The sequence below is a fragment of the Prosopis cineraria genome, unplaced genomic scaffold (assembly GCF_029017545.1).
Source record: "Prosopis cineraria cultivar Desert tree isolate PC_DT_omini unplaced genomic scaffold, ASM2901754v1 PC1654, whole genome shotgun sequence".
Lineage (NCBI taxonomy): Eukaryota > Viridiplantae > Streptophyta > Magnoliopsida > Fabales > Fabaceae > Prosopis > Prosopis cineraria.
In genome coordinates, this window is record NW_026556979.1 from 1 (window position 1) to 15,357 (window position 15,357).

Sequence of the window (15,357 nt, forward strand, 5' to 3'; positions counted from 1 at the left end):
ATTATAATATGATTTATGTTTAAAATTTTTTTTACACATAATTTAAAAAATTAAAAATTCCTTAAATAATATATTTTAAATGCATGTTTGAATGCAAATTGAATAAAAATCATATTTGTTTCATAATATATATATATTATATTATGTAATTTGATCTATTTAAGAAATGAAAATATTTAAAATTTAAATTAAAAATATTCAAAATGAAAAAACACCTCTTGTGATCACTAAAAAATTACGAGACTTATACTAAATTTGAATTAAAAAGAAATTAAATAAAAGTATAAAACCCAAAGTTTCTTTTAAACAATAAACCTAAATTTTAATAAAATTATAGCAAAGCCCATGACCATGCGCGCAATGGCACTTGATAAATATTTTTTTAATTCTATTTATAAATTATTTTTACATATTTTATCAAAATTAAAAAAATTTAAATCTCATGAAATATGTCTTAAAATTTATTAAATTTTTATCTTTATTTTTAATAAATATTTTAAATATTATTATTAATATTTTTATTTAAATATTTAATAAAGATAACAACGTAAAGAAAAGCCTTGTAAAATAACAAGTGTTTTATAAATAATTTTTTTTTCTGTTTCATAAATTGGACAAGGGGAGTACTACTTTTCTTGAGTTCTTGACTTCTTTTTCCTCTTCGGCTCCGACTCACTCTTTCACCTGCACACAATCTCACGACAAGGCGTGACTACCGAAGCATTAAATGCAGATTAGAGATTAAAAAAATAATAATGCAACATAATGCAAAAAGTAAAGATGCTTTTACATTTGGCATAAAAAAGGCTGTCATCATCTAAACGAGTGATTAGTTCTCATGTATAGCAATTATATTAAGAGAGGTTTACTTTTTTTTTTTGCCATATATCGAAAAATGATAACAAGATAAGTTGTAACTTGTAGATGAATGTCTTGATATATTTTCATAATCTCTATTGAATCTGTCTCTGCTAAATAGTTAAGAGGTTCAAGTGCCAGTAAATTTAATTTGACATGAAAAATTTGACTTTGAATAAAGTTGAATTTAATGATTAATTATAATAAAGAAAAAAACCAAATTAGGGTGTTAAAGTTGAGATGACATGTTGTTCCTTGTATTTCGTCTTTGCCTAATTTTTCTCTCCTCTCATTTGCCCATTCTTGTTGAGGCATCCACATATTATATTGCTGTCCCAATTCCAACAACACGCTGGCTTCCTTTCCAACCATACTGCAAAAGTATGCTCTTCGACATGCTCCATTATCAAGTGCTTTAGTTACCTAAGCACAGAAATTATATTAGTGCTCGCTCCATACCCACACATGCTGGGAGCTTTCATTATATAAATGATTTACTAAAGTGCATAAAAGCCGATCACCGGTCTGTCTAGGAATCCATTAGCACCAACTATAGTGTTCGTCATTAACATTTTAGCTCAGTGTCATTGGCAGAGGTTTTATTATCAAATCATTTAGTTCATCAGCACCACGTTACTGGACAACCCACTTTAGTTATTCTATATACTTTATTCACTGTGGGGTCTTCTGAATAATATTAGCTAGCAGCCACCTGTACTTCATTGCCTGTTTGTCGGAGTGGACGGCCCTTCTTTCTTACATTGATTAGCTCAGCAGTTGGATATTTTTTTACTTAATTGATGCCACAACTTATCTCATTAAGAAAAGGATTGGAAATAAAACAAAAAATGTAAGACTTAAAGTCTAAGGACCTTTCCTCTGGATTCTATCTCTTGGTAATGACTATTTTTGTTGGAGTAAAAGATTCTTTAGCGTTAAAAAGCGTTTTTGTGTGTAAAGATTATTTAGAGTTTCTTGTTATGAAATTCAAAAAGAAAGTGACGATGCATAGAAATATATATATATATATATATATATATAACAGGCTCAACTCATGACAAAATATTGCCGCCTTCAATCCATTTTCTGGGTAAAAAAGTTGTGCGAAGATAATGTTACTTGAAGCTCTCTTCTCACTTTGTGATATGAATAACTTTTGAGATACGGAGCACCATAATGAGGTTGGCTTCCCACCTGACCCACTCTGTTTCTCCCAATTATTTGGTCCTTCGGTCAAAATGTGAACAAATCACACTAGCATGCATTAAAATAGCTGCCCTGGTGAAAGCTCGAGGACCCGCACTTGGCTGAGGCCTATAGCCGTTCAACAAGAAGCCAGCCACTCAGCTCAATTCCAAAAACTAATGCTAATAAAAAATTGAATGACTCATTGGATAAACTCACCAATCAATGCCTTCTTCAAACCCATTTTTACTGAGAACACATCTCACACGGCTCACCTCTCTCGGCTATGAATATTAATACTTCCTCCGGCCCCATTTATAAATCCAATTTTAGAAGGTGTATTTGGTCCCATTTAAAGTCATGGTGCATCTTTTTAGGTAATATTTGAGAGGTATTTCCAAAATTACCCTTCATGAGAAAGAAAAAGTAACAGGACATTACTTTTAGATTGTTATATAGGGCATGTTTGGAATTTTACTTACTTTTATTCCTTATACTTTTATTGTATTGGTATTGATAAGGTTGGTAGAAATGACTTATAAATAGGACCGGAGGGAGTACATTGAAAAAGAAGCTAGCCCATGATGTGGATAAAGCGAACAACCGTGAATTATATGAACAAATTAAGGATATATGTGAGCAGCAAACTCTATATCCTTGGCAAGATTACTGCTTTTTTTCATATCAATAGCATTTTGAAATTGGGACGGGACTGGGTGCTCCGACCATTGATCACTCAACAAAATGGTTTGGCTCAACTATTTGGATCACTTTTACATTTAGATCAGAACTGGATTTGACTTGGATAGAGAAGTGGGTCAACCCGATTCAAAATTAAAAAAAAAAAATCTAAATCCCTTATATTTTTAATTTCTCTTCTCTAATCTTTAATGCTCTATTTGGATGGGAAGAAAAGTTGAGAGGAAGAAAATGATGAGAAGAGAAAATTAAAGAGATCATATTATCATCCCTTTTATTTGAATGAACAAGAGAAAAGAGGAGGAAAGAAAATAAGTACATGATATAATGTCAACAATACCCTTATATTAAATTACGTTATACGTCTTAGGTTATTATCTAAAAATAAATTCAAGGAAAAAATGAGACCATCTCAATATTTTAATATCAAATAATTTGCAAGATATATTTTTATTTAAAAATCAAAACAGATAAAAAATTAAAATAAAATATAATAGCCCGCAAGAAATCAAATTAACGTTACTATGCTTATTTTTTAAAACAAAAATGGAGAAAATGATAGTCATGAAAGTGGAGATGAATATGTGTGTGATGTTGCTAGTTTAAAACAGTGTTATGAAGAAAGTTTAGAACCAAGAAGATCAAGAAAAAGGGAGGATAATATTAGAATAAGGATTTTCTTCTCAAAATCTCTCCACATGAGAGGAAAAGGTGGTGAGACTCACTTTTTATTTTCTTCTCAACTTTTTCTTCCTTTCAATTTTTTCTTCTCAATTAAACGAGAAAAAATATGTTTTCTCTCCTATTTTTTCTTTTAATTTTCTTTTCTCTCGTAATTTTTTCCCAACCAAATAGAGGCTAACTTTTTCTATCTTTTCTTTTCTAACTTTTGATCTTTCTTCATGACTTAGACTCGATTTTTGATCTCTACTCTAGCAATCTAGCCTTGGACATCAAAATTATAAGCTTATGAGTCATGACATAACAGTATGTTTCTAGCTCTAGCATTTTGTTTTAAGATTGTGAGCTTGTGCTGACATGTTCTACCTCCAACTCCAACAATTCAGGTGTCTAGTGTTTGGCATTAAGATTCCAAACATCATGATAAATTAATATTTTATTTTTATATTTATATATATAAATATTATTTTTATTTAATTTTTACGTTATTGATTCGACCCTCGGTTGAGCAACAAAAATTACAACCCATTGCTTTCTAGTATGATACTGATGCAGGTTTCAAAACATTGCATATGAGGAAAGCTTCAACTTGAAGCGTCTTTCATGCTTTACCATTTTCATAGACTGAGTTAATTTTAGGCATTAATATTCCAATGCTACTCACTGGTAATAATGACTGAAATACTAGAGAAACAAGTCACTGTCATTTCTCTACAAGGGAATTAAGTACAGTTAAAGAACGAAAGCGACGTGGGAGCTGCGAATGCTTAATGCAGTAAAAAAAACGAAATGGAAGGCCATTGGAGTCATCATTATGCGATAGACAAAGGAAAAGAGCGGAAATATGGGGTGCGTGGCGTGGCATTAACGCGACCAGAGCAATAAATGTTGGGCTTTGTGGGTGGGTATCACTCACTTGAAGGGTCACAATTGATTCTTGCAACGTTGATGATCTGGGTCCATGACTGTTGGAGTTTGGTGGGAGTTAGGCAACAGAGCAGGGAAGAGCAAGACTTTTATGGCATTATGACAAGTCACGTTGACACTCACCTTAATGAAATCTTCTTCCTTTAAAACCCTCTCAGAACCCATCAATTGGATTTCAGTCCCTTTCTTCGGATGCCCCTGTTTCACACAAGGCGAGCTGTGAGTGGATTAGACTTTCAATGAATTCAGGGGACCCGCTTGGTCTATTTCTCATCGTCATCTTCAATTTAAATCAATCTCTGCCTCTCTCTATGCGTGCGGAGTTTTTTAGTTGTTTGTTTTGATCCGAGTGTGTTGTGCTGTATTAAGAGGTTAAGACTCTGAAATTGGTATCCAACTCAAATCCACCTCTTTTCGGGCGTTTTGGTTTTGATTCTTGCGGTGTCTTTTTTTCTTTTCGGGTGTGATCTTACCAAACAGTGCTTGTGTTTCTGCCTCTGAAAACCTCTCCCCAGTGAAAATCTAGTGACAGCTGCATCCAACTGATCTCTCATTTTGTTGGGGAATTCACTGTATGGAGATGCCAATGGCAACCAAGAAGCGTTCTTGATGTTTGTTCTCTGCTCATGTGGAATTGCTTCTAACGACCAGCTTTCAAAGCTTGTGGCCTGCAGACCATACAAAACTTCTTCTTACTTCTCAGAAATCATTTTATAAAGCCATTAAGCAGCAATTTCGTCTTTCGCAGGTGGATCTTAATTCCTTTTGTTGTTCCGATTTTCACTGCTGTTGCATTGTCATATCTTGAAACCCAGCTTTGATTATTCTCTTCTTACAATACAATGTTTTACTTCCTAATATCCCTTCTCTCCTTCCTCATCCTTTCCAAGTCCTTTACCAGTAAGCCTCTCTCTCTTGGATTTTGGTTGAACCTATCGAGTTCATCAATTTTTGGGATTAAAAAATGCGGCAGCGGCTTCAGTCTCTATAAGGTCCCTTTAACTCCAACTATGCCGTTGAAGAAGCAGATTTCAGCGTCAAAGTTGGATGATGAAGGTGAGGCAGGCAAGATTTCGCTCTTGGATTTGCCTGAACTGCCACTGGAGAGTATCCTTGAGCGCCTTTCACCGGCTGAGTTATGTAGTGTGTCAGCGGTGTGCAAATCTCTCAGGGATAGATGTCAGAGTGACTATTTGTGGAAGAGACTCATGAAGAAGAAATGGGGTAAAGTAATTGGTGATTCTGCTTATCGACAATGGCTAAGCCACATAGCTTCCATAAACACACACAGAATCTTGCACCAACGCAATCTATTTGGTTCCTTTTCATGGATTAAACCGAAATCTCAAAATGGTGGCCTGGAAAGGAGGAGGGATTCTGCCATGGCCTTGTATATTTCTCTCACAAGTGGCAAGTTTTGGTTCCCGGCTCAAGTCTATAACCGTGAGGTAATTGGCGGCACAAAATCTTCATCATACTTTCACAAGGTTGCATCAAGTTTTATTTATGCATGAAGTTTCACGGATACAATCCTGCTTTGTGGATACTACTTAATTGTTACTCACTGGGGTGGTTGTATTACATAATCTATCATTTCAGAATGGTCATGCTGGGTTCATGCTCTCATGTTATGACGCCCAACTTTGCTATGACTCTGGAACTGACACCTTTCAAGCAAGGTGAGAGATTAAGAGCTTTGAGAAACATGCATAAACTTCATTCTTGGTGCTTGAGCCTAAAATGGGGGGGTGCTTTGTGTAGGTACTCCCCTCATGGCCGATGGGCTGAGGAAAATATACCGTGGGAAAGACTGAGAATGCCACCTATTGACATTTCTCCTCATGTTCTTTATACCTCTGACTGTTTAGCTGACTTGAGACCTGGAGATCACGTTGAAATTCAGTGGAGAAGAAACAAAGAATTTCCTTATGGTATCTTTCATTGCTTTTGTGCTTTTTTTGGTAATAAAGTGGGGATGCTGTTCTTTTGACCAGCTTTTCTGCATCCATGGGTCCACAGTATTCTTATGATTTGTCACTTAAAATGAATACTAGCGGCAATTTGGTAAAGATATGTATTCCATTATATGCTTCTACTACTCACATACACATACATACATATATTGTAAAAAAAAAAAAAAATGTGCCATTACAGGTTGGTGGTATGGCGTTATTGGTCACTTGAAATCATGTGCAGAGCATGGGAATCATTGCTGCTGTCACCTTAGCGGTAAGAGGATCACTTGTACCATTTAATTAAAAAAAAAAAATTGTTTGGTTTCCAAGTTCTGTAATCTGTTGTACAACATAGTAAATCAGCTTTCTTATGTTGATCTGACATGGGTGTAATTGGATTTACGCTGTTATCTTCTGGGGCAATGAGTTCATAGGTTGAATTCAAAAAAAGGTTAATGTATGGAACTTCACCGTCAAGTCTAAAACAGTATTGCATGTAAATTAATTTTATCTGGTTAGAACTGTTGATACAGCATACAGGATACAGCACTTGTTATATTAATGAACTAAATTGATTAACCAAAGTCCAAAAGCCTATCCTTTCCCTTGATAATAATTATCCAAATTCCTCCTCCTTTTTCCATCTAATCCACATTCTGCAGGGCATGTGACTCTATAAAGGACATAGGCTAGAGATTTGAAATGCATTTATATCTCTCTTTAGATTCAAAGCTGCAATTCTTGAACGGTCTTTTAAGATGCGATTACCTGACAAAAGAGTAGTGTGGGTGACAGATACGGTGATATTGGAGTTCAAGCAGTACAACGCTGGATCCCGATGGAGACAAACGGTGATAAACAGGAAGCACCACAGAGAAGAAGGCAACGAAGTGGATGGTTTTTATGGAGGAATCAGGAAGCTACACAATGAGGACGAGATCGCAAGATGGAACAACCTCTGGCCAATCAGAACTGTGGAATAGATAGCATGCCTCGTACTGATGCTTTACAACTTTGTAAATTTACCCGAATGTGGGGCACATTGTTCAAAGAAGTTTTTCCGATCATAACTGATACACAGACTTCATAATTTTGTTAGCTCTCGCTTTGAAAGAGTTATCTGGGTTAGGATTTATAGCTTGCAAACATTGTGATGCAATTTATGTACCGTCACCTGACATAACAGATTAGTGTATATGTTAGTTACTCATAGTCGTTTATCTCCTTCGTAATGAGTGCCTTTTCGGACACAAGCAATTCTATCTTAAATTAATAATTAATGGAACATCATCATTGCGGACACTTGTTGAGAGAACATGAAAAATTCATTGATGTTCAAGATTTGATCAGTTTTCGAGTTAAAGGATTTTGGTGCTAACAAAGGAAAATACCCACTCATCTTTTAAATGTAAGAGCTAGTTAAAAAATGTTTCAATATAAAATGTAAAATCTCAATTCACTTTATCTCTTCAATTTATATATTTTGTCTTCAAGGGAAAATTTCATTAAACCCTTTGACCAAATTTATTTACTGTCAAACATATAAAATTCTAAAATATCAGTTCAGTTTTTATAAGTCTCATTTATGTTAAATTGAAATTAAGTTTTAGAGGGAAATGACACAAATAATCCCAATCTACTTGAATAAAATCAATTGAACTATAGAAAATAAATTACTGATGTATAAAACTCATTATTTTTTTAATAATATCTAATAATTACTTAAAAAATATTAAAGCCCCATGCACATCATTGATTTCTCCTTCCACTAATTTCTCCCTCAATTGCAAGGTCCTAAAAATAGTCAACCCATAATGCATGTATTCATTGACTTTAAATTGTATCAATATTTTTTTAAAATAAATATTAATAAGTTGGACCCTTATTTAAATTTAAATAAATTTAATGATTATTTTTGTGCATGAATATAATGCAAATATCCTCACAAATAAATTTTATTGATTTTTTTCATTTTGCAATAACCTAAAAATAATCAACACATAAAGATTAAGTCCATTGATTTTAAATCACATGATTTTTTTTAAATAAACTTCAATAAGATAGAATCCATATTTAAAAATTTAAAATTAATGATTAACATGAAAATATAAAAAATAATTTTAATTTTATTTTGTAAATAAATTGCAAAATCTGCTAATTGTTGAGGTAAAATAGCTTTGCATCCACATTCTTTTTATCTTTTTTTTTTCAGCCAATCAAATGAGTTCAACTCTACCTCTCCCTAATTTGAAATTTCATAATGAAATCAAATTTTAAAATCAAATTGCATTTAATTGCAATGATAAAGTATGACATGGCTACCATTGTTCTATCCCCCCTCTCTACCTTCATATATTTTTCTCCCACTTCTATTTCATCATTTACTTTGGCAATGTTTCTCTCTCTATCTTCACATTGCTCTCCAATGGTTGTAGCTCCTTGATCCTTTGATGATGGGTGGTCTCTATTCATGCTTCTTGACATCAATGAGTTGATCAAGATCACTCTTTTAAATCTGGTAATGATTTCCTCAATCAATAATTTTTGATGTTCCATTATTTTATTATTTGGAAGAGTAAGATGATATTTTTTTTAATCACTTGATGAGTCCCTTTTTTAAAAAAAATGTTATAGTTAAATTTAGTTGTTTTAATATTTAAGGAATTTTTTTTTTATCTTTTACGTTAGGTTATTGGTTTCTATATAGTACTTATAGAAGTTTTTTTAATATAAATATAGTTTTTATTTATATTAATATATGAACCTTATGTTGTTTAATTTTTTTTTAGCATATAGATGATGCTATGATGCTACCCAAACTCAAAAACGTGGGTTTTATGTCTTTTGAATCATGTTAAAGATAGGTTTTATTCTTTAAAGACTGTAAAGTGGAGGTTTTTGGGTTTTTTTCCAACCAAAACCATGACTTAGATATAAACAATTGACTCTAAATCAATATCCAAACATGCACAAAAGCTATTGGAAATCAATTACTCTCTCCATTAAAAAATGTAAAGCATTTTTAGTTGAATCTCACCTTTTAATAAAGTAGTTACCTACTTTCAAACAAATACTATCTTTTCATATTTATCCCTATTAAACACCCTACAATAAATATAAAGTCATTCATTAATAAGGGTATTTTTAAGAAAAAATGTAATAATTATACCTCAAAAGACTAAAAATACCTTATATTTTTTAATATTGAATTCTTCAAAAAATATCTTACATTTTTTAATGAGGGAGTATAGTAATAATATCACACATAATTATTTAATTGCAAACACATTATTTTTTTAATTTAAATTCTAATTTTGAACTTAAATACATTCATCATGCAGCTAATTCAAATTTGCAAAATTTTTAAATAGTCAATCAATGGTAATTGCATTATTGATTTTAAATTATGTCAAAGTGATGGGAAATAAATTTCCTTAAATTGAATTGCAAATAATTATTGGAATATGAATATATTATTTTTCATTTTCTGTATTTTTTAATTTTGAATGCATTTTTTATTTGTGGGATTTATCTCATTGTTTATTTGATTATAATATTTGTGTATCTATCTCATTATTTGGCTGATCCCCTAACTGCTAATGCTTATAAGAATGTATACTTTATTGGGTGGATAGTAACCCTGTCAATTTCTTAACTTTGTCTAATGATTTGGCCATGGATATCATGGAGGCTAATCTGGATGTGAAGATATCTTCCAATATGAGCAATAGATTGGGTGTGGAGTGATTTTGCTACTTTGCTTTGTTTTGTAGTTCTGCTCTTTTGATTTTTACAAACTCTTTTGTATGTGTAACAGTCCTCTGGGTCACCATTGCCTCTCCAGGATCTTTTTCCAGCGCTGGACAACACACATGTCACCATATGATTGCCGGCTTTCCCACTAGTTGACTCAATGGTACCAGACTTCGCCTCGACTTCGTTAAGGTGGTAGAGGTTGGAGGTTTGAGTCTGGGGAGGTTTCAAAAGACCCTCGTGAGGGTAGGGTGAGGAATAACTATTGTACCACCAGTGGGAAAGTCGACAATCATGTGGTGACATGTGTGTTGTCCAGCGCTGGGAAAAGACCCCGGAAAGGCAGTGGTGACCCAGAGAGCTGTTACAAAAAAGGTGCCTTTTATGTAACAGCCCTCTGGGTCACCACTGCCTCTCCGGGGTCTTTTCCCAGCGCTGGACAACACACATGTCACCACATGATTACTTGACTCAATAGTACCAGATTTTGCCTCAACTTCGTTAAGGTGGTAGAGGTTAGAGGTTTGAGTTTGGGGAGGCTCCAAAAGATCCCCGTGAGGGTGGGGTGAGGAATAACCACTGTACCACTAATGGGAAAGCCGGCAATTATGTAGTGACATGTGTGTTGTCTAGCATCGGGAAAAGACCCTGGAGAGGCAGTGATGACCCAAAGGGCTGTTACAGTATGCGTGATGATTTCATTTTGAATGAAGTATTCTCTTAGCCCAAAAAAATTACTTTGATTGAAATGAATAAACAAGTAATTAAGCTTTAGCCATCAAATAGGTCAATGTTTTTCTAAAATAAATTTTAATAAGATTGAAAAATATTAAATTTTAATATTTTTTGAGTAAAACACTCTAATTACGTTTTAGTTTAGGTTAATTACACATGCATCCCCTATATTTTAAAAACATACAATTTAGTCTAATTTATTAAATCCGTTAAGAGTCTTTCATATTGCAAGAATATTCTAAAAACTTGTTTTTTAATTAAAATATATATTAAGACAAAATTTATCTAGCTTACCGCTCACTCTAATAAATCCCTAAATTAATTAAAAAACTTATTTTTAATTATAATTTATGTAAAAACAAATTTTATTCACTAATTTAACCCACTCTAATATATCTTTGAATTATATTGTTATTTTTATGGTTACATGAATTTCATTTCGTTAAAAAAAATAACAGAATTTAAAAGTTTTTATCATGTTTGTTTAAACTTTTAAAAATTACTTAAATTTGGAAAAATGTCATTTAAAATGCAGGACATACAAAGATATTAAATTTTTTTAATAATTAAATAATAAATTATTTTTATAAAATAAAAATTAATGAAGATATCAAAAAAATTAAAGATAACTAATTAATAATAACTTTTTTTATAATATTAACCAAATATAAAATATTTTTCTTTTTATAAAATACTTACAAAATTAATCTCTTTTTATAAAATCTCTAAATTATCTAAAAATGATTTATTTTTTTAATCTTATACAAAAGGATGTATAATTTGACTCTTAACTTTCATCTACCCTTTCCAAAAGACATTTTCATGTTTTATTGCCTTTTGCTATAACCATAAACAAAAGCTAGGGTCAAAGCATACTTAGCATTGTATTATATTTACCAATACTTGTTTTTACACATGACCAACTATATATTGTTATATCTTGTGTGTGAAGATCAACTATATGTTGTTGTATCTTGTGTGTGAAGTAGGTAATGGTTGAAGATGTTAATTATTGGTATAGATGGTAAATCTACAAATGTTACTTTCAACATACTCCCTTTGATCTTATTTATAAAGTAAAGAGAAAAGATTTTTTTATTTATAAATCATCTTATTAAATTTTTATCTCAAATATCTTCATTTGACCTTCATTGAATGTTGAAAAGAAAAAAAATATTATTAAAATATGTATATTTAATAGGGATAAAGTTAAAAAATTATTAAATTTTTAGACAGAATTAATGAATTTTAAAATTTTTATTTGTTCTAGTGAAACATATTGAAAGTATTATATAAATAGGATTAAAGGAGTAATGTATACGGAGATTTTTAATGATCTAACTTAGGTATGGTAGCTACCTATCCCTTGAGGTTTTGTACTTTTAAATTTTTTTAAATTTTTATCTATCTTTATTCTGTGTAACAAATTGCTACATTCATTTTATTTTTATGCTTAAAATTTATCCAGAATCATGTTATCCCCTTATTTTTTTTCTTTATTTGGGTTCTTACATTTTATTTATTGATTAAGAAGTTATTTCTTTTTATTACTTTACTCATATAACTACTTAATATTAATTGATTATCGTTATTTAACATTTAAAATAAATTGTAAAAATAACATCCCATGCAATCCATGCAATCCAAGGATGATCAAGTAGTTGACATAAAAAAAGAACAACTGATGTTTTTCGTGTCATTTCCTTAAAAAACTTGATTTCAATTTTGGCCAAATGAAACGTACAAGTATTGAATTGATGTTTCAAAAATTTTGGGAGTTGACTTTAAATAAGTTTGGTTAATGAAATTTCCCCTTTCTTCAAATTATTCTTATTGATTGTACGTATTAAAAGGGATTTTATTAATGGAAAGAGTTTCCAGTGCAAACAATTAAAAAGAGTATTTTACAGAAATCGACACACTTTATTTTACAAATAATTAATTTTCTTAATCTCTGTAAATTAGTTATCTAGCCTTTAAGATTTAGGGAGTATTTGTTTACGGTCTAAATTATTAAGGAGCCATTTGGTTATCACAGTAATTGAATAATTTAAAAAAATAAGAGTAAAAATAAATTACATTATCAAATAAGCATGGTAAAACTCAATATCACGTGTTATAAATATAAGAATCATGATATTCACTATAAATCTCATCAATCATGATTTATAATCTCATAAACTAAATTATTTTTCACCCTTATAAATATGATTGACCATTATATTTTTATATTTATTTCTTCAATTCATTCCATTTATTTCATTCTATCAAGCCAACAGGGTATAAATTATAGGCACTGTGGATCGCATAAAGTCTGAAGGGAATGTTTTATAGATATACTTTTTTGTAGATTTTATATTACATGTTTATTCATGATCGCATTGGCTCTAAAGTGCCTATTGACAGGAACGGTCTTTTACTATCTTATTCATGATTTTTATTTTAGAAAAATGGATAGTAAAATAAAAGACTGTAAGTTAGTGTGAGGTTCATTGACCAAAAAAAAAAAATTGAAATGATCTCTTATAACTGATACTACATACGGGGAAAAAAAAAAGAATTTAAATTTTCAATCACTTGCCTAATTAACAAGAAAATTCACGACTAACACTAACTTGAGTTAGTACTAATATTGTAAATTTCATTGGACAAAGCAAATCATCTCACCTTATTATATATAAGATAAGATTTATTTCATATGTTATTTTTTGGTCAAGATTTGTTTCATTTATTAAACACAAGTTTATAGGCCAAAATTATTACTTCATTTGTCTCTATATATAAAATATTTTTAACTGAATTTTACATACTAATAAAAATTTATTATTTAATTAAAATTGTATCAAATTACAATAATTTTTTTAACTTTACCCTTAATAAAGTTAATTAATATAATAGTGATGGCAAGTAAAGCACATAATTAATATCTCTTTTTTTTTTTTCAAGACAAGGCCAAAATTGTTTAATTACTTAAAAATTAGGGATGGAAGGAGCACTGCTAATATTAAGGGTGTTCATGGGACGGGACCGGGACACCTTTGCCTCGTCTTTCGTCTCAAAAAAAAAGATTGGGACTGAATTTTGATCCCGTGTCCTATTCTGTCTCGAAAGTTGTCTCGTCTCATTAAGAGTTGGGATGAGACCGAGACAAAATCAAGACATCCCGCCATCCCAATAAATCGGATAATATTAAAGAAAGATCTGAATAATAAAGTTTATTAAAGTTTTAAATCATATAATTTATTGAGTTTAAAATTAAAATAATACAAGTACATAAATCACAACAATTTAAAGTCAATTATTGAATTACATTATTCATAACTACACATTATAATAGTAAATATAAGTGATCTTTAAGCTATAAAAGTAGCAACAATAGGTAAGTCAAGTACAATATTAAATTATTATTCTTCTACTTTAGTGGAGATGTACTAAACTAATTACTCTTCTGAAAATAAACAAGAAATAAGATATAAATAAAAGTTATTAACTAGATAGATATAAGAATAAATTATATTAATATAATTAATATATTATAAGAAAGATATTGTTATGTTTAGTCCATGTTATTAAAATTATCAATATAAAAAAAATTTAGTTTTAAATAAGAATTGCAAGTATTGAAATTATAATTGATACAATTAATAGAAGTATAAATTATATTAATATAATTAATATATTTAAAATAAAAAATAATATATATATATATATATTCAGGACAGGACGGGACATCACGGTGGTAATTTCGTGTCTCATCCCCTCCCGATCCCTTTCCTGTCTCGTCCCATAAAATCTCATCCCGATTATTTTTGAGTCGGGATAAGACCCGTTCCAATATGATCAGGACGATATCGGGGCAATCGAGACGGATTCAAATTAAACACACCTAACTGCTATAATGATTCAAGGGCTTAAAGTATATTATATAAGAGACTAAAGAACCAAGCATCCTATGTCTTTGCATAAAACTTAAATTTAAAGTGAATAATGTTGCTAATAACTTATGAATCACATAACTTTTTACGTATTTTAATATTTAACAATATATATTAATATATTGATTAGCACGATGCTTGAAACCATTTATTTTAATTAATCTTCAACTTTTAAGAATTAGAAGTGCCGAGAAGAATGGCTCCACTTTACCACCGCACAATAAAACTAGATTTTACACTATTGTGATACACATGAAATTTAATCCTCTAATTGATCTAGGAGGAAAGAAGAAGAGGAGGAAGATGATTCTAATAAGGGAAATTAATAAATTTTAAATAAATGAACAAACAAGATTATAAAATTTTAGTAAAGAAAGGGTGTAAAATTGAAAGTGTAACAAAATTCAATTATAAACTCTTAACCTGAGTTCTCTGTATATATATTTTTTTAAAATTGTCGGTATTTCATTCATATCTTAAAGTACCAAATATATTATCAAAACTAATAAAATTAAAATATTTAGTAAACATTAAAATGATAATTTAAAAAATAGTACATAAAATGTGTAAAACATTTATAGTGAAAGAGAGATAATCTATTTTATTTTCTGAATTAAAATTGAGAGAGA

At 30.5% G+C, this 15,357-nt stretch overlaps 1 protein-coding gene across 3 annotated transcripts; it reads left to right on the forward strand.

The window, feature by feature from the left end:
- The first annotated feature begins 4,425 nt into the window (after positions 1-4,425).
- Positions 4,426-7,525, forward strand: LOC129300571 (F-box protein At2g26850-like). 3 transcript variants are annotated; one of them, XM_054939141.1, is made up of 6 exons: positions 4,426-5,098; positions 5,241-5,798; positions 5,950-6,029; positions 6,112-6,281; positions 6,505-6,579; positions 7,089-7,525. In XM_054939141.1, the coding sequence occupies exons 2-6, from the start codon at positions 5,361-5,363 to the stop codon at positions 7,286-7,288; spliced, it is 963 nt and encodes a 320-aa protein (XP_054795116.1). In that variant the 5' UTR covers positions 4,426-5,098; positions 5,241-5,360; the 3' UTR covers positions 7,289-7,525. The 3 variants fall into 3 exon arrangements, with proteins under 3 accessions (XP_054795116.1, XP_054795114.1, XP_054795115.1); XM_054939139.1 differs by having other exon boundaries at positions 4,426-5,798; XM_054939140.1 differs by having other exon boundaries at positions 4,433-5,798; positions 7,101-7,525.
- Positions 7,526-15,357: the final 7,832 nt, after the last annotated feature.

Coding starts and splice junctions, on each gene's coding strand:
- LOC129300571 (XM_054939139.1), top strand. CDS start 5,193: ATGTTTTACTTCCTAATATCCCTTCTCTCCTTCCTCATCCTTTCCAAG. Junction 5,799..5,949: donor CTCAAGTCTATAACCGTGAG/GTAATTGGCGGC, acceptor CTATCATTTCAG/AATGGTCATGCTGGGTTCAT. Junction 6,580..7,088: donor TTGCTGCTGTCACCTTAGCG/GTAAGAGGATCA, acceptor ACAAAAGAGTAG/TGTGGGTGACAGATACGGTG.